General features: G+C 50.0%; 1 protein-coding gene across 8 annotated transcripts in view; it reads right to left on the bottom strand.

Moving 5' to 3' along the window:
* Window positions 1-3,192: 3,192 nt before the first annotated feature.
* Window positions 3,193-24,882, bottom strand: part of mib1 (MIB E3 ubiquitin protein ligase 1) — a 37,491-nt gene continuing 15,801 nt past the window's right edge. The window contains exons 13-22 of one of the 8 annotated variants that reach the window (XM_037458215.2): window positions 9,656-9,788; window positions 8,528-8,614; window positions 7,908-8,066; window positions 6,778-6,959; window positions 5,968-6,157; window positions 5,789-5,867; window positions 5,518-5,664; window positions 4,306-4,374; window positions 3,575-3,675; window positions 3,193-3,350 (exon numbers count right to left, since the gene is read on the bottom strand). In XM_037458215.2, coding sequence (XP_037314112.2) covers window positions 3,210-3,350; window positions 3,575-3,675; window positions 4,306-4,374; window positions 5,518-5,664; window positions 5,789-5,867; window positions 5,968-6,157; window positions 6,778-6,959; window positions 7,908-8,066; window positions 8,528-8,614; window positions 9,656-9,788 — 1,288 coding nt within the window. In that variant the 3' untranslated portion in view covers window positions 3,193-3,209. The other 7 variants (XM_037458216.2, XM_037458217.2, XM_037458218.2 and 4 more) reach the window with 7 other exon arrangements.

Below are 24,882 nucleotides of genomic sequence, written 5' to 3'. Positions count from 1 at the left end.
CCACAGCAGAGACTTGAAGCACAGTCACGGTCATTTTCGGCATGCTCTTCTGTCTCTTTTGGGGGGGGGGGGGTCCCCAATCTGTCTCTATCTGCCGCTCAGCGAAGCCCGCATCATCGCCGTCACTCACACTCCGCGGGGCAGCCGGTGGATTAGCTGACCCCCCTCCCTCCCTCCCTCCCTCCCTCCCTCCCTCCCCCTCCCACCTGGTGTGGGAGCAACAACCCCTGCAGTCCAGTCAGCAAAGCGCCGCGGCCTTCAAGCAGCTCTGAACCCGCCAGGCGCGGCGCTCAGGGATCCTCCCCAGCAGGAGAGATAGCGGCGTCTCCAGCACCCGGACAGCCAGTCGACGTGCCCCCCCCCCCCCCCCTCCCCCCCGGCCCCATGAATGTCTCTGTTCAGCTTAGAGATAAATGGCCAGTCACACAGCTGAGGCCAGAAAGTATATAGACATGCAAACATCTGGGCGATAACATGGAGCTCATCAGTGTCTGAAAGTAGATCCCCGGTATTAACACACGCACACAAACACACACACACACACACACACACACAACAAATCACATTCTACTGATCACTCACGCCGCCGTCTAACGCCCTGACGGGTAACCCCAATGCGAGGGACGCAGTCCTTTCAAAAGACAGCCACTTGAGTGTAAAATGTAAAAAAAAAAAAAGAAAAAAAAAAAAACGCCACAGGAACGACAACCAAGCCGTCTGGGCCTGGAGCCCACAAGTCCCAGAGATCTGAGAGTATGAGGGGAAAAAGGTGTCAGGGGCCTTTCCCCCCCCCCCCCTGCAGGCGCTGAGCACTGACGGAGCGACAGCGTGACAGCGTGATGAATGCCTGTGAGTGTGGGTCCGGGGGGGGGGGGGGGGGGTTATGAATGGACCGGTTGGGAAACACAAATGGCCTTTGGTCCAAATCTCTTCGGGGCCTGGCGAGGTGTCACCCGCTCGCTTGAGAAGATGCATCGCTCCGTTCGGGTCCCTTTCACCCCTCCTTTAAGTTCCTTTTAAAAAAAATATATATATGTATATATGTATATATATATATATATATATATATATATATATATATATATATATATATATATATATACATATATATATATACATTGTTGCCTTTACACTCTCTCTCGCTCTCTCTGATTAGCATGGCTGACCTATCGCACGCTGGTGCCGAGTCATTAGTGTAGGTGTTGGGCTTTTTCAATTTAGAGCTCACACCTCCCCATCTCTGCCACCGTGTCTGCTCTCCCAGCGAGGCAGACGCCGCACCAGCAGGGGAAAAGCAACAAAATGCTAATGTGGCGCTCAGAGGAGGGAGGCTAACAACGCGGGCCCGAAGGCCAGCCTGGAGAAACGCGACCCCCGACAGGCCGAAGTTATGCGAGCGCGTCCCAGTGGGTCATGTAGAACTTTATTTCAGCTATATGGTTGTTTTAAAAGCACTTATTAGCAATACAGACTGAACGGTTTCCATGATACATGTCGTACTGCATATGTCAAACATTCATGCCAAAGAAAATACTACTGATACATTTCCAACAGGACAGTCACAGGTATTGAAAATAAAGTACAAAATAGGCTTTTTTTCATAACAACCATAACGAGACAACACTAACATAAAGCGTATTAGTGCTTCTAGCTTTTTAAGTGTTATCATGATCAATGGAAAAGAGTCAAAACCTTACTCAAAAAAAAAAGTTGCTTTCAGTCCAAAGAGGTAAGGGAAAAAGAAAGAGAAAAAGAAATGCTCTTATGCGGATGCAAGTCGCCACACAGCGAGTCTCCACTGCCTTTGAAAACAGGTAAGGCAGTTCTGTCTTTATAAAACCATTAGCTTTCCTCCCAAATAAAACACTGATGAAAACATACTGGACACTTTTGACAACAAAATGTCTTTTTTTTTTTTTATCTGTTTCGGAAATGAAATGAACCAGCTCGGCCTACAGAGATCTATTTCAGATAGAGAAAAAAAATAATGCTCCTACTGATGATCGCCAGAAAGATATTGCAACAAAAAGCAAACAGGAAACTACACAAATTTATCTCCACATTAATATTGAAGCAGAACATTAGAGAGAGATTTTGAGGCTACATGTTAGGAAGTCAGTTTTACCTATAAATCCTATTTTTTGGGCAGCGATACAAAATAATTTATTCTACATTTCCATCTTAGTGTTTTAATAGATTGTACTCTCGTGCTCAAATCAATGTGAATTTTGAAATGTTGATACACTTAAATAATAAAAAAAAAGTAATACAAGATAAAGAGCACCTTCTCCCCATACCCCCAAGTTATTTAACAAGTAACATTTTTGGAAGCAAAATGGCACAGCGTTGTCAATGGTAAATTAGCACTGCTCATCGAATCGTTCATGTGACGATCGAGTCTCAATAGTTTGCAACATCAAGTTGTGACGAGTGTTTGCATCGTGTGGGTCTGTGTGTACAACAAACAGGGGCTGATCACTGGACACAAGCTCAATGTGTGTGTGTGTGTGTGTGTGTGCGTGTGCGCGTGTGTGTGTGGCTGTTGAATCGCTACGCGGCCGCTGTGTGTTTCACAGCCAAAAAAAGGGGGGCGTGTTTTTGTCGCCACGGATCGTGGTGCAGCCCGGTTAGCAGAATACGGGGCGCTGTGCTTCCTGGCAGCTGCTACAACTCCATCAGTTTTTTTATAAATGAGCCAGGGGGGGGTCAACCACAGTCAGTGCGGAAAAGAGATATTACCCTGACGGAAAACTGCCAACACCTGGTCTCTAATGGCGGGGACAGTCTGTCACAGCGGCGCCGCGTGGGGCCTCGCCGGACCCCCGGAGCGGTGCAGACGGTAACGAGTCACAGACCTGCTATTCGGAGATTGAGATGTACGGATACAATAAAACTTGCGAGAACTTTCCATCAGAGGGAAGTAGGCGGGGGGGGGGGGGGGGGGGGGGGGACGTCTCCGTCGCCTCCTGTGCAGTCCTGAAAAAAGCAGCGCGACTGGAGGGGGGGGGGGGATAACAGTCCGATAAGACTCGCAAGGACGCCCTCGGCCGGCCTACTGACTCGGGTGCTGTAGAGATGGCGAGCAGCGGCGGCGGCGGCAGCTGGTGCGATTGTGGCTTTGCGGGCGCTTTGAGAGAGACAGACAGTCTGTGGGGGGGGGGGGGGGGGGGGGCAGGTGTGGGAGGTGGGGGGGGGGGGGGGGGGGGTGACTAGTAAAGGAGGATGCGGCGCTCGATGGCCTTGCGGCAGATGGGGCACTCGCTCATTCGGTCCCCGCACAGCTGGCAGGTGCCGTGGCCGCACATGAAGATCATGTTCTTCAGCCGGTCCAGACACACCGGACACATCGTCTGCAAATCACAGGTCATGTTTGCGTTGGGATGACGTCACTCAGCTGTCAAAAACAACGCATGCATGCAGCATATGTACACACACACACACACACTACTACTGAGCAGTCGAGGGGTTTTGGGCCTTGCTCAGGGGGTTGCTTATCACCCGTCTACGTCCAGTCACACACTTTCTTCTTTAACCTTAATAAAAAGAGACATTAAAGACATGAGCGGTTGGTCACCTGCTCCTTGATGTCCTGCAGCTGCTGCTGCAGCTTCTGCACGTCAGCGTTGACGTTCGTGTTGTCCTTGTCTCTCTGCAGACCCGGGATGTTTCCGCTGGCTGCGAGGACACGGCGGCACACGCAGACATGTTGAGGGGGAAAGAAAAAGGGAACTCAGCTGCCGGCAGAGAGACCAAACAGATCAAGAGGTCGGCGCCAGAGGCCAAACCAAACTTCAGCCTTCCTTGTAATGATAAAACTATATCATAAAGTGGAAAATAAAAGTGAAATGCAAGCCACACCGACCTCGCCATCCCAAAATGAGCCAGATTGTGTTAAAAACCTGTGTTTTACAAACAAGGGTGGAAATAACGCAATATAAACACACTGCGCTGTGGCAGCCTACGAGGGCATTGCATTCATTTCTAAATGGCTTTTATTCAGAAACACAAACTGAAATATGAACGGACGCGAACACTAAGCTAATTATCGTCGTGGACTTCATTCCAGACGGGCAAACATCTGCCGGAGATGCGACTCTTGTCACAAATACTCTGTATCAGCATTTCCTCTGTGTGTGTGTGTGTGTGTGTATGCCACTGTAAAAGCAAGAGGAAGGGGTGGGGGGGGGGGGGGTGTAAGGGGAGGGGAGCTGGGGCCAGGGCAGCACTGGGGGAGGGGGGGGGGGGGGAGCTCTTTGGGAAAAGGGTCTGATAAGGGAGGGGGGGGGATCATGGAGGTATACTTACACCAACTTAGTGCCAGATTGTTGGGCTGGAGAAGATCCTGCGACCCCCCTGCCATAGTGTTAGAGCTCCCTGCTGGGAATAACCAGTCACATCGTTATAGCGGGGGCCGTCCTTGCCAGCTCAACAGCTGGCCCAGGGGACTGACACTACTCACTACAGCCTCTAAGGGAGGTTCAGAGAAAGACTTTGAAGAAAAAGCCAGCAAGCTGGAAACAGTGAACAGCGAGCGAGAGAGAGAGAGAGCGGGGAAATAGAGGCTCGTCTGAGTGGGCTATGTGGTCTGACTGCGTGGCGGCTAGTTGTTCTCGTTCTTTTCAACGCGGAGCACCAGTTCGAAATGCTTTTACCTTTCGACCTTTAAAAAAAAAAAAAAGCGCGTCACGTCAGAGAAGTGTCAATCAAAGCCAATTGAGTTTCGCGCATTAGATTTGCTTTGGCATACCAGGCATCTACGGTCGGCTTTACGGGGACGAAGGGAGTTGAACTATCAATGCTGCCCATTGCATGAGAGTATGAGGGTCTGGGTCTGTATAATACAGAGAGAACCTACAATAGGAGGTGACCACTGGTGAGATGCACCACTGAAAGAAGGTCACGGGCAATAAAACACTGTGTTCGACTTGGAGGCAAGAGGATGGATTGTGAATGCAACCAAACAAACATATTTACCACTACATTGATCATTATTCATGGCTAAGGCTGATGACTTTCAGCACATGGGTGCAACTGAAAATCGTGCTTGATAATAGTTGTTTTTCACATTTATATTGGTATTTATATGCATATATATCTTGTATATTAATTATTACTACAGGTGGCCTAGCATACACTTTAAGAGGTCACAGAAATCCGGATGTCTGTGTATGAGGAAATTATTATATTGATCAGCAAAACTTTAGAAATGGTTTCTGAGAGTCCACTTAAAATAGATTTTCTTAAATGATCTAAACGATTGCCTTGATTAAAACATGCCAGATCTAGTAAGTACGATCGACTTGGGACTTGAATTTGTACACAAGGAGGAACAAAAAACAAAACAATGTATTAATGATGCAAACAAAATAATTAAATGCATTAGCAAGTCAGCAACACAGCAAAATATAAAAAAGGCTAAAGCAGTTATAAAACAACAGAATTGGAAACATGAAAAGAAAGAGGGAAAAAAGGAAAGTAAGGTGGAATTAAAAAGGAACGTGTGGAAGTTTCACTCACTACGGTCATCATCATCATCATCATCATCATCATCATCATCAGCGGCCTCATCCTCCATACCTTTCCCTCCACAGCACAGAACAAAAGGAGTGCGGCGCTCAACTACAGCCCGACACTGTACGCACTTCTTCATGAGGCTGGCACAGTCTGGTGAGGAACAGAACACACTGCGGTCAGACACACACACACACACGCACACAACACACACACAACACACACACACACACACGCCGCCTTCAATTCACGGAAAGATGCCGAGGTTTGAACTCACTCTCACAAGCGCACATGTGACCACAGGGCTGGAACAACACGGCTGCCTTTTTGTCAGAGCAGACCACGCACTCCTCGATCTGCAGGGGGGGGGGGGGGGGGGGGGGTAATAAAAGCGTCAGCTCCCCGGCGCCGGCTGGTGTTTGCCGCGTACGGGCAGTCGGATGCTAACTCCGGTACCTTGGTTCTCGACTGGACCTGGTCCTTGCAGATGAGGCACTTCTTGACGCGGGGCGAGCACAGGGAGCAGGTGGCGATGTGTCCGCAGGGCCCGAACAGAGTGTCTCTCTTCAGGTCCGAACACACCATGCACTCGTCCAGGGACTCGATGTTGCTGTTCTGGGACGGGCTGCGGGTGCCCACCTGGCCGCTGGAGCAGCGGGAAGAAGGAGGAAAATCAATACGATTTTTGACGATTTTGTCAGTATGGGGTAATAAATATCTTCTGAGTTTGTATCCTTATGGTTGAAATGCACTTGTCCCAAGTCGCTTTGGATAAAAGCGTCAGCTAAATGACATGTAATATAAAAAAAAAACGTTTAGATTCATGTTTTTTATGGCTGGGTGTAAGAAAATAGTCTTCTTGATTTTAAGACTTTTCAGAAAAATGGTGATGTCGGTTTGATTTAATAGTTCTTTTTTTATTTGGCCACATATAAGTGAAAAGCAAACTAAATAAATAAAATCAGTGAAAAGTAAACCGCAGTAAAAACCCACAAAAGGAACGATTGAGCTTCGGACGTGCTAGTGGATCGATCTTTTTCACCCACCGCCCCGGCACGTCATTACACCCAGAGGCTTCGGCCCTACAATAAACAGAAGCCGGTTTCCCCTGTTTCCCGGGTTTGTACGCGTAGCGGCGCCGACTGGCTTCATATTTAACTGACGGGCCTGAGATTTGTATTGATCTCCCCAGCCAACCCCCCGGAAAGAAATCAAAATGGTGTATTTCCGAAAATGTCAAAGCGGTTCCCTTCAAGCGATGTTTACCTGCTTTTCTCTTTGTGGCACTTGGCCAGAGCCTTGCAGAGGCTGGGGTCTGGACACAGGTCCAGAGGGGACTGGCCCTTCTTGTTACGGATGGTCAGGTCCGCTCCGTTAGCTGCCAGGAAGCAGGCGATGGATGCCGCACTCTTCTTCTCTGCCCCCTGGGTGCCCAGGCCCATGATCAACTGCAGGGGAGCCAGACAGACGCGCACAAAAACAGATAGATCAGAAGTGCACCGGGCACTTTGGACAAGAGACGTGGTCTTCAGGTGGAAATCCGGCGGGACCGGTGTGTCTCCTCGCACAAAAGACACAAAGAGAAAAAAAGGGAGTCCCGAGATTGAGTCACAACGCGAGATCGACATTAATTAGCCAATCAAAGGCAGGTGAGTCTGAAGCTGCGGCTGGGCCCTTGTAGCCTTAAACACCCCTTTAGGGATTAGGGATGTGGTGTTAACATGGAGACGGGAATAACTCTTTCAGGCTGAAATACACCTCACTTGAATATGTGTGATGTGTCTGATTAGTGTTAATTAATGTAGAATTAGGACCCTGCTCCCAAAGTAAAACCAAAAAGAAAAAAAAGAAATCATGTGTTTAGCCTTTTTTCAGATGAGTTATTATAAGACTACTAAAACCTAAGTGGCCATTGGTCATGGCGGGTTGCGCTCATAATCCCATTAAAGCGAAAATGTTTGTGTGTGCCTCTGGGCTGAAATACACAGGTGCCTCGTGGTGTTTCCAAGTGTTTTGTGCCAGGTAATAACCAGACCCTCAACTGGAAGAGAGAAAAGGGGGTAATGGAAGCATTTTTTTCGTATAGAAAATAAATGGAACACGTTTTTAAACTTTAAACTGAGCCCTTTAAAAAGGAAGCACTAAAGCCGTGGCAGGTAATCTAAAGTTCTTACATTCTCGCGCGTACCTGCAAATACACCCGGGAGTCACACCGGCCGATTGGATAATGAGGTGCCATAATTCCTGATGAATACCCCGGCCTTGGAGGGTTTTCCGTTTGCGGTTTCATTTTAATTTAATACCTTGATTCCTTACGACACCTCCAGGAGTCTCGACCCGAGCAAACGCATGTGATCCGGGAGGAACAGTGAGGTTAATAATGGATGAATACGCACTGTGTTCTTGGAGGGTTCCCAGGGCTCCACTTTGCTGACGTCCTGCATATCCTGGAGTTGCCGCAGTTGGGACAGAGTGTGGTGACGCAGTGCCTCGTGGAGCGGCGTGTCCCCGTCTTTGTCCTGCACGTCGAGCTTGGCCTCTGCCCGCACCAGCAGCTGTGAAGAGACACGCCCCAAGAAAGAAGCTCACACAAAACAGTAGGACAGAGACTCTGGAAAAAGAAATGTGACACGGCGGCCGTTCTGAAAGCCCCCTCGGCGATGATCCTTTAAGGTTTCTGCAGACTGTGAACTCCACAGTTATGGAGTGCATTTTGTCTCGAGTCCACAAGATGGCAACGTGGCAATCTCAATCCAATACCACAGCGAAAGGCTCTCCGAGAGACGCTTCCCCAGAGAGGAGCCCCCCCCCCACACCCCCACACCCCACACGGCATTAATCTGAAGCGGGAGCACATCCAGCGGCAGGATGTCCACCGGTCTGAATTAAATATGGACCTCCACTGAGGCTGTTCTACTCCCTCTTGTGTTTAATACAGAATGAGAAACTGATTGAGAGATACCGAGAAAATGAAGTAGGAGACCAATAAAAGGAAAGAAACACAGGGTCCACTAACCCGGACTATCTGGGTGTGCTGGCGCTCCACTGCCAGGTGCAATGCCGTCTGCTGGTTGACGTTCTGGATGTCCAGGTTGGCATTGCCCTTGAAGTGAGAGGGGGGTGGGGGGGAAACACACAATAAACATTTGGACATGTTATGTGTTGCTATGTTGCGGCAAAAAAATGTGATACAATAAACTGGAACAAAAGATAAATGAAAAAAGAATAAATTGCTCAGCACGTGAAAAAGATTGAGGCAACCGTTCAGGCTTCATGTGCCACAGAACCTTCCCTCCTTCCTTCAACCCTGTCGACCAACTAAGTGTCACCAAGGGGGTTTGAAAAAAAAACAAAACACAAAAAACCCCGCATCCTACAATAACGCCGTATGTGATTGTCACTTCCAATTGCGAACACCTCGGCTGAATAGATGTGCAGGGAAGATGAGCATTGTGATCAGGCGGTGTGTGAAATCCCCAAGTAATAAGACTGACTGGCTGGCTGGCAGGGAATCTGCAGTGCACCTTGTAGTGTGGTGCAATAACTGAATAGAAAGCTGAGCCATCACTGCAAAAAAACAGCACATTGCAGAGGCTCGGGAAGAAAGGCCGTCCCCGCTGGAAGGTAGCATGCGCAGCGAGCGTTCATGCGTTGGAATGTTGCAGCAGCATCGCTGCTTTGCACCATATCCAAATTAACCCAGATCCTGCTTCGGTCAGGTGACTTCTGCCGTAAACTCTTGTGTGTGTGTGTGTGTGTGTGTGTGTGAGAGAAAGAGAGAGAGAGAGAGAGACAGTTAAACCTGCAATCTCAGAAGGGAAAAGAGCATGAACCTATGATTGCAGGAGGAGAAGGATAGGAAGGCCCAAAAGCACTAAAAAATACCCCCCGAGGCTTTGTGAAGCGTATGGATTCAATAAAAAAAAAAGGCACTTATAGCGGCTTCAACTGGTCTACAGCTGGCTGGCTGCAGGGAGAGCAGGGGAATGTCTCTTAATGGTCTGTGGGCGGGGAAAGACAGAAGTTCAGGCTGATCTGATGCAGCTTTGCTCCGGGCTTGTTACTGTAAACAAAAAGGGGGCGGGTCGGGGGGGGGTCGGGGGGCGTTAAGCATGCATTGAAGATCAGTTATTTATGTTGTTACCTGGTGCACCAACAGCTCCGCCACCTCCACGTGGTTGTTGAGGGCAGCCAGGTGCAGTGCGGTGTAACCGTCGTCCTTCTTCTCGTCCACGATCCAGGGCCTCGGCAGCTTGGATAGGAGCACGCGCATGGCGCTGCACAGGGGAACAATAAGCGCGAGTGTTTGAGTGTCCCGAGCATGAAGCACGACAGGTAGAAGGCACGGAAAAGATAAAGGATGTTTTGGGAGGTAAACTGCTGAAATGCATGTACGTGTGACTGACTGCATTGGTGCACTGTATCGTAGCCGGGGGCCAGACACAGGCTGCTGGAAAGCAAACACGTGGCGCTGTCTGTACTGCTGATACGCGGCGTATTGCGCACACACACACACACACACACTCGCACAGCAGAGCATGTCCCATTTTCACACACAGGGATGAGAATACTAAATCAAGTTAGGGAGGAGGTGCTTTCCCAAGCAGGGTGTTATTTACATGGAGCTTTGAGCGATACTACAGAACCGTGTGTTATTTCAGAGTACCTGTCTCTATCATCTCGTCAGGTAGCCACTTTTCCCCCTATTATTGGTAGGTGACTAAATTACACGTGGGAAACAAACAGACAGGGTGTGAACGGGGGGGGGGGGGAATCCATTGTTCCAGTCACTTCTGTGCCATCCAAGGTCATTTAGAGGGCGCCTGCCACGGCGAGAAGTGACTGCAAAGGCAACCGCGCGGGGAGGAAGACTGAGAGGGAATCACAGTGGGGGAGGCCGACTGTCACGTCCTCTTCGTCATTGCAAAAGAGAGGGTTCTGGTGTACTAGTGAAAAGACATGCACGCTTCCATTCCTTATCAGATCGGGGGGGAACTAATAAAAAATTCCTTGGTTTAGTGTTTGACTAAACCATCATATTCACCCCTGACCTCTACCTCGCTTCCTCCTTTTCTTGCTTTAGCCCCCCCCCCCCTCCCCCGGCACACATCCAGGCGTATGCTACACGAGAAAAAATTAAATGAGACGCATCCGTAATGTAGTGTATAACCAGTTCATCAATCGAGGATATGCGATGTCAAACAAAAGCCTCCTCAATTACTGCAAGCGCCACGGAATATAAAACAAGACGCGCTAAAGCCGCAACCCTGAACTCCACGCGTGTCGTGTCCTTAGTGAAGGGACACAACGTACCGTCAAAGAGCATTAAAGCTGCAACACTTGAGGGAACACTTCCGACCTCGATTAACCCTGAATGTTTATTCAGTGCATTTCTTTGAACTGCGACACTTTGATAAGTCCACCCCCCCCCCATGCGTGCACCAACCAGGGTGTTGGGTGTTTTGCACACAGAAAGGTAGACGGGGAGGAAATGGGTTGAAGCTCAGAGGAGGAAGGCCACAGCCCACGCGATCAATGAAAAGCTGCACGCCATCGGGGGAAAAAAAAAAAAAGAGGAAGAAATGCAAACCAAGCCCCTCGCCCCCCCCTGCGGGTTTCTGCTAAACCTACATCTCGTTTCCCTCCTTGTGGAGGCAATGAAAGAGAGCATCATCAGCACACCCTCTTGAGGAAAGGAGAGAGGAGGAGGGGCGGGGGGGGGGGGGGGAGTCAGCACCTCTGTACGGACAGAGATCCGGGGCTGGTGTACTGCTGCAGCAATGAACAGCTCAGCACACTGATCCAAGCCCCCCCCCCCGCTCTCCCTCCCTCCCTCCCATTGCACAGAGGCTTACGCACACATGCACACACACACACACACACACACACACACACACACACACACACCTGCATTGCTTGCAGCCATCTTCAATCACTTAATGCAGCGACGCACTGCTTAAAAGAGATCGCAACCGCACCCACTCTGCCTAATCTCACATTCAATGTGTGTCGCCTTTGTTAGAGTTGTTTTGCTTGCATACTGTAGATTTAGCATCTCGGAAGAGGGGCGGGGGGGGGGTAATTTCATTCACAGTGCTCCCACTGGGTATGAGTTCAGACTTAAACAAGCAGATTATTCAAGAAAGGACCTTGCTACATCATATTCTTGCCTGTAGCTACGACATAAAACTCCTTCCCAGTGGTTAAACGGCCCTCTTGTAGCTTTATTATTACCACTGAAATAAACATTACTGGAATGCAGTTCTCTTTTCTTTACAACAGTTTCCATCCAAATGAAGGGCAATTGTGCCACATGGAGCCTTTGTTCTTTCTTCCTTCTATTGGTGCAATGTGTAACATTTGTGCGTTCCGGATTGGCTGGAAAACTCTCCTATATGTCGAACCACTAGCCAATAAGTGCACGCCTGCAACACTACACGGGCAGACCGGCGCCTTCTAGTGACAGAAGCAGGCACTTGAGTGCTGGGCAGGTGTTTGCCCCTCCAATAGCAGCCTAGACTGACAGGCTCATTGCCACGCCGGGCAAGATGGGAGGACATTAATATTAATGCCCCATACGGGTACTGCTGCATTGCAGCTCAGCTATTTGCTGTAAAGGCAGAAAAAACAGTGAGTGAATAAAGAACCAAGAGATATGGTCGTTGTATTTTTTAATATCTTGGGTAGACGACGCCAACAGAGGCCGAGGGGTTATGAGAGAAGCTCCTCCCACCCCCGCCCCTTGATGTTGGCTGTGAGGGAGGGGGGGCACAGAGAGAGAGAGAGAGAGAGAGAGAACGAGTCCGGTCAGCTCAGGCTGCACATAGACTTGACCCCGGCAGTTAACGCTTAAGACGACTCGGGTCGTCTGCTACTGAGAAGGACACCGATATCTACAGCAACGGATCTGAACTTTAAAACAAACGAGCAAAGGGGGGGGAGGAGCGTGATGGAACTGGGTCACCCTGTGAGCCATCTCAAGGGTCCTTCAGGAGAGCCACACCGGGGCCTGTTGTCAATTGGTCTTTGACCACGACGCTCTTCCACACACTGTTGTGTGTGCTGCACTTTGTTACTGTATGTAAGACAGCGGAAGTGTGTGTGTGTGTGTGTGTGAGAGAGGTTATTACAACAGGAAGTGAGAGTCGTTGGGGGGGACGGCGAGTCGTGTAGGACGGGGCAAAGCGGGAACGGTCAACATCCAGAGATTAATGGCTGCGCACAAACATATGGTTACTCTGATGTGGCGACGTGTTTGGCATGCCGCCATCCATTAACTAAGGCTTGGAGCTCCAGGAAAGAGGGCTCTGCGTCGGAGAGGAGTTGCCAAAAGGGGCCACTTATGTTTGGGAAATAAATTACAATAACCATAATGTTCAAGCAAATATAAAGTTGGAATACAAACTAAACTCAAGGTCCACTTACTAACTTCCACCAGAGCTTCTTATCGGAGGAGAAGCATATATTGATCCATCCGCTGATGAAACATTTGACACGGTTTTGGGGAAAGAAAGCTGGCGAGTGTGAGGCCTCTAGTCGAAGCCGAGACAACCTCAGGCGATATAATACACGAGGCGTCAGCTCATCGGAGAGAGACCGGATCGATACGTCCGGGTCCTTTGAAATAGTGAAACCCCCGCATGCAACAAATCATTCATGAATGCAACACACAACATCTAAAAAGGAACCCCCGCACCTCTCATTCACACTCCTTCATGTGTGAAAGGTTTGGGAGGCACGCAGCCCTTAAGTCGGATGGCAGCTGGGAGGGATGGAGGCGTAAAACTTAAATTTTACGCATCTTAAAAGAGGCCGTTTTCGCGACTGCGAGTTCACCTTGTCACGGCCGCCTCGCAAGAAGTAAACAAACAGAAAGCGTCCGGGCCAACAATGCAGCAGAGAGCCGAGGAGCCAGCCGGCTCGGCTCAGTGTGAAGAAAAAGAAAAAAGGGCGGGGGGGGGGGGGGGGGGGGGTTTCATTAACATGCCGTGAAGAGAATATCTCCCCTACAATGTGACCTTCCTCTGCCTACCTGTACCTGAGGCCCCTGAGTGAGCACGCTTTTATTAAGGACCATTTGCATAAAAGGGGGAAGCCGGACAGCAGGTGCATTTCTATCATATTCTGCTTGTCACTCTGTGCCTTGACACCGGGTGCATTTCCGAACGTCTCGGGTATAGTTGCCTGTCTATTTGGGAAGTATGTGAGGGCCCATAAAGGCTAAGATTTAATCAGCCCTAAATTACCTGGTATTATGGGTGTCCTGATTCATGGCAACTCATGAAGAAGGGGGCAGAGGAGCCCAATGGTGCCTTAATGTCCCATTGGTTCGAGATGACCCAATTATCTCCCCGTGCTACTCTTCCTTTGCACTTTATTCTCCTCAACACCTTGAAAATGCCTCATTCTCATTTCTGCACCGGCCGTAATAGTCATAATACACATCTCTTAACACAAAAGTCAGAGCTGACATAAAAATATAAAAGCAGGGACATGCAGATTATATTCAAACAAAGAGACCTAAATCACGTGCACTATATCGCTGAACAGCATCATCACCTATAAAACAATGTACACTCACCGGCCACTTTATTAGGTACCCCATGCTAGTAACGGGTTGGACCCCCTTTTGCCTTCAGAACTGCCTCAATTCTTCGTGGCATAGATTCAACAAGGTGCTGGAAGCATTCCTCAGGGAGTTTGGTCCATATTGACATGATGGCATCACACAGTTGCCGCAGATTTGTCGGCTGCACATCCATGATGCGAATCTCCCGTTCCACCACATCCCAAAGATGCTCTATTGGATTGAGATCTGGTGATTGTGGAGGCCATTTGAGTACAGCGAACTCATTGTCATGTTCAAGAAACCAGTCTGAGATGATTCCAGCTTTATGACATGGCGCTTTATCCTGCTGAAAGTAGCCATCAGAAGTTGGGTACATTGTGGTCATAAAGGGATGGACATGGTCAGCAACAATACTCAGGTAGGCTGTGGCGTTGCAACGACGCTCAATTGGTACCAAGGGAACCAAAGAGTGCCAAGAAAATATTCCCCACACCATGACACCACCACCACCAGCCTGAACCGTTGATACAAGGCAGGATGGATCCATGCTTTCATGTTGTAGACGCCAAATTCTGACCCTACCATCCGAATGTCGCAGCAGAAATCGAGACTCATCAGATCAGGCAACGTTTTTCCAATCTTCTATTGTCCAATTTCGATGAGCTTGTGCAAATTGTAGCCTCAGTTTCCTGTTCTTAGCTGAAAGGAGTGGCACCCGGTGTGGTCTTCTGCTGCTGTAGCCCATCTGCCTCAAAGTTCCACGTACTGTGCGTTCAGAGATGCTCTTATGCCCACCTTGGTTGTAACGGGTGGTTATTTGAGTCACTGTTGCCCTTCTATCAGCTCGAACCAGTCTGGCCATTCTCCTCTGACCTCTGGCATCAACAAGGCATTTCCGCCCACAGAACTGCCGCTCACTGGATGTTTTTTCTTTTTCGGACCATTCTCTGTAAACCCTAGAGATGGTTGTGCGTGAAAATCCCAGTAGATTAGCAGTTTCTGAAATACTCAGACCAGCCCTTCTGGCACCAACAATCATGCCACGTTCAAAGTCACTCAAATCACCTTTCTTCCCCATACTGATGCTCGGTTTGAACTGCAGGAGATTGTCTTGACAATGTCTACATGCCTAAATGCACTGAGTTGCCGCCATGTGATTGGCTGCTTAGAAATTAAGTGTTGACGAGCAGTTGGACAGGTGTACCTAATAAAGTGGCCGGTGAGTGTATGTAGTTACCGAGCATCACTTTACACACAGACAGCGATCGTAACGGAATAACGTGCATGCATGTTTTTTTTTTTTTTTGTCCGGATGCAGGTCTGGGGATATTTGAGCAAATATGAATTGAACTGAAGGGTAATCAACCTGCTGTATGAAAGTGACTCGCGAGTGGTCGACTGAGGACGTGCGATGACCTGCGATGTGCAAACACCAAAACTGAGACGGGCGGCTCGGTAAAAGCACTTTGAACGCTCGACTTGACGCGGGACAAAGTGAACAAACCGAGGCGGAGGAAATGAAAGTTGTCGGGTGTGTTGTCACACACACACAGACACACACACTGGCCTCTCGTTGCTGTCACAACTGCCCGGGCGCCGCACAACCAGCCGCTAACAGAGCAGAGAGAGAGAGACATCTGCAACTCGTGTTCTCACTCCCACAAACAAAGTGAATCACAGAATTTAGAATAAGGGGAACCCATTCACTTTTGACAAAGCAATATATCCCAGATATTGTTTGACTTAAATGTATGTTTTTTTTTTTTCTTCATACGTTCAGCAAAAACGTCCTCGCCCCACTTTGTGATGCTACAACACGTATACTTGCGTTTCTAACTTCCTCGGCAATTAGCATCTCAAGTTTTTAGCCCCCCCACCCAGCAGAATCTCAATGCCTTCTTATCTAGAAAGGCAACGTTTCATTTCTGACCGGCAGTGACTCGCCAACCGGGACTGAGAAAACTGCTCAGGCTTTGTGGTCACGAAGTTCCCTTTTTTTCAGTTTTTCGTGAAACAAAAATCCGACTCCTGCCCGTTGAAAATAACGTCGTCATGTGCCGTACTGGACAGCTGGGTACGGAGCCGTAAACAAGGGGGCGGCGGGCTGGACTCTCGGGCCGCGCTGAAGGTCCTTCGATTGTGCGCTCACGTCCTCCCGTAGTAACTGGCAGAACGGATCCAAAGTGACACAAATAAGTTTCCACAAATGCCCGCCGAACAGTCAGAATTTTCCGACTTCTATGCACACGCGCAGAGGAAGAAGCTGAGGCGGACGCAACGGTTTGGTAATTCAAGTCTATTGTTTGCAGGGGGGGGGGGGGGGGGGGGGAGAATAGGGATCAAAAGGGCCCTGCACCAGCCACTGGCTCCCCTAGGCATCGAAACGACCCGGAGCACCAACCTGATACGGGTGGGGGAATGGTCCTTTAAATGAATGCACTATTGATCACGCCGGCTCCATGGAAACCTGGAACACGTATTCCACACGGGTCCAACATTCCATAGATTGTGTTATGAGAGTTTTCTCTCACGTTAGCTACTATGCAATGTTTTTCTTCATCTTTTCAAAAGAGACAACCACAGCGGACGACACAAAGAACCAAAGATCCTCGTCGTCCCTGACCTGTCACGCTGCATCCGCCGACTTTGGGGTCGGTACTGGGTTACCAAGGTAACGTGGTCTGCATTATTCAACGGCTAAGCTCCGTGTAGCTGTGAGCGTCGGCTTGGACGTGGCTCTCAGCAGGAAGCAGACATATCTAATTAATGTCCTTAATCAATACCCAAGTGTGTTATCCATATTATACAAAGTCCATCTCTCTGAAGTACTTCTGAAGTAATCAAATCACACTCGATGACCAAATTTATACAAATGTACGTAGATGGGCTTTGTGATGTTTTAGCAACTAAGAAATATGCAAAATGCTTCTAATTATTCCATAAAAAAACACAAACCAAAGTGCCATCGCGTATGTTAAAGTACCATCAAACACCAAAACAAATGATATCACTTATTCCAATACATCAAGTGAATAGATAAACTACATTTGTTTTTAAATGGGAAGGAGGGAATCTTGAAGGTGCCTGACAGCTGTGCTGTGGAAGTAGATCACCTTGCTCTGTCATATTTATTACCTGCATTGCTGAGGCACTTTAAGTGCCACAGATAAATCCTGCTCTTTCCAGGTTTGGCAAGTGGGCAAAAAAAAAAGAAGAGAAAAGAAGCATATTGTCAGGGGTTATAGTGCCTTCACAATGCAAGCTTTTCTCTTTGAATGCTATAGTCACTTTCCCAAAAGCTCTTTATGTCCTTGAATCCCTTCAGAAAAGAGACATATTCCTCCCCATCCCTCCCTCCCTCCCTCCCTCCCCTTGATCCCTTGTTTCCTCTCTTTCCCCTCAATCTATCCATCCTGCCTTCCCTCCCTCCCTCCCTCCCTCTGCTACCCTCGCCCCCTCCCTCCCGCCAACATGTGCTATAGCAACATTGCAGTGAGGACTCGATGTTTCGGCATGCCACAGGACAGACGGAGCATTACAGCACAGCTCAGCTTATCTATTGGCTCAAAGCCACTGTTGGCCCGGCCCTTCGGAGGAAGTGTGGCCGTTGTGATTGGTCACAGGGGGATTGGGGCTTGTATCGGCTTGTCCTCTGGCTGGTCTCTTGGACTGGTCCCAGCATATACAGAGGTTGACACTGGGAGGGCATCTGGGATTGGGCAACTTTTCAAATCGAGTCACAAGGCATGCCGCAGCTCTCCAGCGTTGCCGCGGAACGCTCTTCAGTGAGTCGTTTCACTTCAACGAGCCGCCGCAACATTACGCCGAGTGTAATTGAGGAACTGGAGATAATAACGGATAATACTGAGGAGACACGTGTAATTTCAAAAAAAGGAAATCACCCGAATCAGTCTCTCCAGACTACAGAGAGTAGGTTTTGATTATAGCTCGACAGAAGGATTTGACCTCCAGCAACTCGCCAAGTGCACTTCTCTGGACTCCAGAGGTCACTCGGACACACCTCTGCAATCTGTCATCTCAAAATGAATGGCCATATGAAGATGAACACGCAAACACCAATAGCCTAAAACACTATGCCTAAGTGACACCCTGCCTCAGCGGCACCATGTAAAGCCTTAATATCCTACCACCACGTATTCAGTGAGTGAATGTCTGCACGCATAAGAGCATATGGTGACAAAAGAGGGACTCATGCATAGCTCCCACACCTACCTAGTCACCTGCCCCGGGGGGGGCGGGGGGGGGAGGGTTGTTGGTTGGTCCATCTGCCTCTCCTCACGTGTACCAACATCTAATATCGCACACACTAGAGTCACAAAATAATACCCTCTCACGCAGCTACTCGAGTGGCAGCAGAGCCACACAAACCCCGAGCAGCGTCTTACAGGGGGGGGGGGCGTCAGCGTTTGCCCCCTGCAGTGCGCGGGTGTTTGTGTCCCTTAACGTCTTAAGACGCGCTGCCGGTGAGGCGCGGCTAAAAGATCAGAGGAGCTTCTCCTGCAGTGAGGCTGTAGGGAACAATGGGCCGCTGGATCAGAGAGACTGGTTGCCACTAGCTGCCCTCCCCCCCCCCCCCCACGGCACCCAGGTAGGTTGGCCCATTCATGAATCACTTTTATTACTCACAGCGCTCAGCTGCCTCACCCCTTAGAATGATGCACTGTGTAAAGGGCTGACGAGGGAGGGGCAGGGTGGTGGACGAGAGAAGAGCGAGGCCAGGGTTGGCGAGGGGGATGTGGAGATTTAAAATCCCAAAACGCACAAACTGGACTCATTAGAAATACCTGCAATCCCCCCCCCACGAAGGGTGGAATTAAGACCAGCAGACCGACCGGCTGAGACTTCCCCGGCAGGATCCCCGCTGCCGAACTTCTTCGACCAGAGAGGATCCACGCCTCGTGAGCTCAAACGGGATGAGCTCACATGACATAAAAGAACCGTCACAGGCTTATTAATTGGAAGCTGTCTCTCTTAAACGGATTAAAAGGAAAACTTGTAAATGCAGTCTACTATATATATATATATATATATATTTATTGATTGTATACCCCCCCCTCTGTGAGTCGGTATTGAGCTGCAGTTACACCCTTAGCTCTGCTGCGTTGCAGGAGATCAGTGAGAAACCGGCCAAGTCCCGCTGCAGAATCTTGATCAAAAGCCTGCCGCAGAGAATTATCCTCGCAGCATGAGGCTGCCACCATCACTGGGCGTCACCATGGGGACGCCCAGTGATGGTGGACATCTAGTGAGGGTTGTGTGTTAACCTTGCGTCACTTTAAGTCACACGCAAAATACAAAAAACGCCATCTGAGATTTTAAAATGTGTAAAAAAATTTTTTTTTTAAAAGACACCACAGATGATTTGGAAACAGTATCAAGAATGGCTACAGCAATTATCATTCATGTTGTTGCATCACGCTTGATTTAGATTTTTGAATGAATAAAGCAAAAGGAAATTAACAGTTTCTACCATTTGCTTTGAATCAGCGTAATTAATGTTGCATTTTTCCGTCCTCTGAACAAACAATGTGTTTTAGAATTGTTTGTAAATTTCAAATTAGATATGTCTGAAGAGGCACTGGGAGGAAAAACACTCCCCCCACCCCCTTCGTCCAGTGGCAGAAAGCCCATCCATTAGTCGACCCTTTTCTTATTGATCGATTAACTGCTCGGCCAAACATTCAGCGCTCGCTATTCATCACGGTGGGAAGGTGTAAGCCTCGCTGCCGAGTTTCGGGGGCAGAAGGGATGTCGGGATGTAATTGAGATTAAACTGGTGGGTTGGGTGGCTGGAACCGGCAGGGTGGAGACCCATATGGGGATATGTAAAACACACAGGGAGTAATGCGGGAGGGGGGAGGGGGGGCGGGCGGTGGGCACCATGGGTGGAGATAGCCCGAAAACCATAACCAACTAGAGGAGGGAATTAGTGAGCGGCATCAGGTCCAGATGCGCATGTACAGTAAGTTCAGCTACGTACAGTGGGGAATTAAGGCCGGCTGGGACACTCAATTATAAGCGGTGTGTAAACAGAGACGTCACGGCAATAACAGGTGGACATTCTCAGTGGCCATTTATAAATCTGCAGTTTCTGCACTTAAGATCCGCCATATAAGGTCACGTTTTGAGCAGACACATTAACCTGGAATACATTTTGCTTCGCAAATGGTCAATTCTGGTAACAGCCACCAAGTTGTTATAGCTAGTAATAGAACAGCTATAAATTGCAGTGACATTACATTAATGAAATTGCATAGTTAAATTGATGGTACACGATCACCACCATGAAAGAAAAAAAAAACGGCCCGATATAGAAGCGCGAGTGAGGCTAGAATGACGGGGAGCTTGTTAAAAGGCTTTTCAAAATCAGCCAAAGGAGAATCGGGTGACTCATGAAAACACACTGACAGATGTTCGCGCCGTACTGAGGGTGTCGGTGCGTCTTCGACAAGCTCGCAACGCGGCCCGGCTCCTATGCGAGCAGGGGGGGGGGGGGGGGGTCAGCAAGAGGTCTCGTACGGCGCCATTGAGGTACGAGAGGCGAGGAGAGCGTAGAGAGATGTAGGGTATATATATATAGATAGAGGACGTTTTTCTTCCGTACGGTGTAGATGGGCCTCATGATGGGGGCGACTAATTAAAACAGATTCCTCATTGGCCGCGCCTCTGGAAAGCTTGAAAAGGACATTAATGAGAGCTCAGAAAGCCGACACGCGGCCCAAACTTTTCAATGCCTCCGAGGCGAGGTGGCCACTTATATCAAAAAAGCAGCCTCAAAAAATAAATAAATACATTTTAAAAAACGGGAATATCTGCCGCCACGCATTCTGCACTGCGTGCCCAGCCGTCCCCTCGCCGCCCTTTCTCGGGCACGCAGTTACTCCGAGTGGAGCGGTGAGCTCCCGGGAGCAGCGTGTTTCGGCCTCTACTCTGGGAAGAGGACCGATGGAGACCGCCGGGTGGTCGGAAAGAAACACAAGAGTGAGTGAGGGGCGCTATCAGAGGAGGAGGAGGAGGAGCTGCTGGTGAAGGATGTAAAGCAGGGAAGAGGGGGAAATCAAGATTATCCAAGTGGAAGCACGGGACACCACTTTATTTGGAGCTACTAAAAATAGCGCAGCAAATGGTAGCGGACGCTAGAGCCGGCCCCAACGCTCCTCTCTCCTTCCAGGCCGCTGGAATCGATAGGCAGGACGCGGGAGGGGAGGCTTCCTGGAGTCTGTAGCCAACGGCTGCCGAGGGGTGGGGGGGTGGGGGGGGGGGGAGATTGCAAGTGGGAGGTGAGGCCAGGAGAGGAGCAGAGCGTAGCGGGAACTATTTTTTGCACTGCCTGACTAAATATGGTCAGGGAGGTGGTGAGACAAGACACAGGAGCAGCCCGGCAACAGGGGCCGAGGCATGCTTCGGATGCTTGGCTTCCCACAGAGCACTAACTGCTCAGCTTAGCCCTCTGCGTTGGGGGGGGGGGGGATCCTCAGTGTCCCTAATTTGCTGCGACTGTGTTTGTCCCGTGCTCTCTGCCCCCCCCCCCCCTAAAATAAACTGCAGCAGCTTCTCTACTTGATCTCTCCTTGTGCAAAGAGGTGACCCCTGGAGATCTATTACGAATGCATAAGGCGCTCATCGAAGATTCACAGAAATCCCCCAAAAAGAGATATGTCCCCCGTCTCTGGTCGCTCTCTGGTAACCAAAGTCGCGTTGATCACAGGGGATTATTAAAAGTACAGCTGTCTTTTACCGCAGAGGCTCTGCTACGTCTTTGTTGTTTTTTTTTGTTTTTTTGAAATACCTCAATCACAATTCCGCTCTCAACCTATTTGGTAAACTTCCTCTCCCGAGCTGCTGTGTAAAGTTCCACTGAATAATAAAAGGCGCATTTCAGTAGCCGACTGAAGCTCTGGGGCGACGCGCGTGTGTGTGTGTGTGTGATGTCATAAGGAAGAGGCAGAGTGGGAGGACTGTTGGTACACTTTCTGCCTCCTCCACCGATCAGGGGCATCCTCCCAGCTTTCTCCCTTAGAATGCACATGATGGAGAGGAGAGTGCTGCAGATTTTTTTTTCCACCCTTCTCAGCCCATCCCCTCTTCTCTTCTGTTTAACCCCTCTCCACCCCCCTCTTCTCTCTCTACCTCTCCTTTTTCTCTTCTTTTATTAAACGGCAGCTCTTCCTGTCACCTCTGCGTGTTCCTCTTCTAAAAAGGTATGACTTGTGTTTGTATGGGAATGTGTGCGTGTCCGATTTCTCTCCTTTTCCCCCTCCTTCCCTCCCTCCCTGACTCTGGCTCTCAACCCCCCCCCCCCTCCTCCTCCTCCTCCTCTCCCTCCTCCTCCTCTTCCTCCTCCCAATCATAGAAGCTGATTCAGCGAGTCAGGCGTGCACCAGGCACACACGATGGCTGCAGCAGCTGGAGCGCTCTCTAGGTCATTATGGCTCTGTTCATTACAGGAAGAGGAGGAGAGAGACGAGAGGAGGAGCAGCTCCGATAACAAACCGATCCGACAGGTAATATATGATCTTCCTCCGCTCGCGGACGGAGTTCACCCCCGACGGGCCCTCGGCGTCTCCCGTCCCGTCTCTTCACTCTCTCCTCTTCGGATGCGATCCGTTATTAACCGCATGGCTCGCCCGGGAGTCGCAGGGTGGGGGGGGGGGGGGGGGGGTGGGATGCACCGCTCTGCAGCAGCGCTGGGACAGAAGTTAACCAGAGACAACCTCTGCGTTCCTTTTTCGTCTCTTCTCTCGTTCCTCTAGTCTTAAAAGAAGGATAGAAATAAAGCTTCTTTTTTTGTTAAAATATGCAGAGGAAAAGGATGCAGGAAGAGATGGAACAGGGAGGCTGGGGAGTTGCTGATCTCTCTCTCTCTATCCCTCCTTTTCTCTCTCTGCCTCTCTCTCTCTCTCTCTCTCTCTGCCTCTCTGCTTCTCTGCTTCTCTGCTTCTCTCAGCACTGGCCGGACATGCTGCAGCAGCGGAGCTCTTTGGCTCATTAGGCTTCATGGTTGCAGCCCTGCTGCTATCTAATGACGGACTTGTTACCTCAGACCTGGTGTGGGGGGGGGGGGAAGAGGGGGGGGGCATTCCCAGAGGCACAATCCACCCTCCGCGTCCAGCACCTTCCGAGATGCCTTTTTTTTTTCCATCGCCATGACTATGGATACTATAATTACTTGGGATGTGTTCTTTTTTTTGGCCCTCACAGTGGCCCTTTTTTTTGCCAGTGGGTGACGGGGTGGGGGGGGTAGGGGTTGTCACTGCTATTCTAAATTGATGGGAGGTAGGTTTGAGTGCAAATCACACTTTTAAGTCCAAGGTTGGCCGATGTCGGGCAGAAGGATGGAACGTGGCGACCGGAGGGATGACGAAGCATCAGAATAATGAACAGCGGGCAGGTCAGGAGTGCTGAAAGGGGGGGGGGGGGGGGGGGGGGGGGGGAGGCAGATTGACGGCACACAGCTGTGAGATGTGTATTAACACAGATGTGGGGGGGCTACTGGCTGAGTAGATGTGTGGCACCGGCTGAACCCACAGCACTTGGAGTAGTAGCCCGGTCTCTCCCTCGGTGTTCCCTCCCTCTCCCTCCCCCTGTAGCTGCTATAAGCTACACCGTACTGCAGTGCTATCGCCCCAAACCGCAACAGACACAACGCGTTCCCCAAACCTCCGTCCCGCTGAGTGTAGGAAGGAATTTCGCCCCCCCCCCCCCGCCTCCTATTTGCTCACCCTATCGGGTGGCTGTGACATTTCCTAAACAGGACGTCACACCGTTAGGACTGGGCTCATCTGCCAACTGTCACCTCTAGTTCACCCTCCCCTCATTGCTATTCCAAAAACTTCCGCTGCAAGCACTGCACCACTTTTCCCGTTTCGCTGCCAACAAGTAAAAAAAAAAAACTAATTTAGGCCGTTCTTCCTTACAATTTCTGTTTTTTTTGTTGTTTGTTTTTCACCCGTCGCCCGAGCACGCATCCGTGCGGCCGGCTAAGCGCGGTCGGAGGCGATGTGGACTTGCGAAATGTGTTGGTCCGGGGCAAAGATTCATTAGAGACTTGTGTGAACAATCCTCGCCACCACGCAAATGGTTATCGATCGGTTCCACCCGCGCCTCGGCAGACGGGCGAGGTTTGGTTAGAAAGGAGCTAAGTGATAAAAAGTTCACCGTTGAAACGGGGGGGGGGGGGGGGCGTGGGGTCTATGTTTGGAGAGACAGAGGGAGAGAGAGAGAGAGGGGGGGGGGGGGTGCTGCTGCTGGTGGGAGGTATAGTCAGGACCAATCCACAAGTGCTGAGTGGGCATTAACGCCTTCATGTGACCTATGGCCTGCCTCTGCGCCTAAAGCCCAAAGCCTGCTCACAATAGCTTCCTGTTCCACTTGGATCACTCTCGTTTTCAAACATCAGCAGGCGCTGCCCGGCTCGCCTCTGGGGACGTTGCTGACACGAGAGAGACGAGCGGCGGCTACGTATGTGTAAGAAGGTGAGCGGGATAGGGTTTTGGGGAGGAGGGGGTGGGGGGGGGGGGGGGGGGGGCGAAATAGGAGAACGAGGTGGCGTTGAGGGAGGCAGACCGAAACAGAAAGTGGGAGGAGAGAAGAGAAAATGTTTAGAGTGTCAGCGGGGGCCAATCAGCTTATAGGTGCACCCCCTGCTCCCGAGGACGCACTCGGTCCAGAGCACGATGGTCCTCCTGCAAGACGAGGAGCACACAGAGAGGCACCTGACGCCGAGGACTTCGGTCAAGGACAAAACTCTTCTCCATCGCTTCTGTCCGAGCCCTTAATCT

The sequence above is a fragment of the Pungitius pungitius genome, chromosome 15, assembly GCF_949316345.1.
Source record: "Pungitius pungitius chromosome 15, fPunPun2.1, whole genome shotgun sequence".
NCBI classification, from domain to species: domain Eukaryota; kingdom Metazoa; phylum Chordata; class Actinopteri; order Perciformes; family Gasterosteidae; genus Pungitius; species Pungitius pungitius.
Note: the sequence above shows the minus strand (reverse complement) of the source record. Positions and strands in the feature narration are given on the sequence as shown.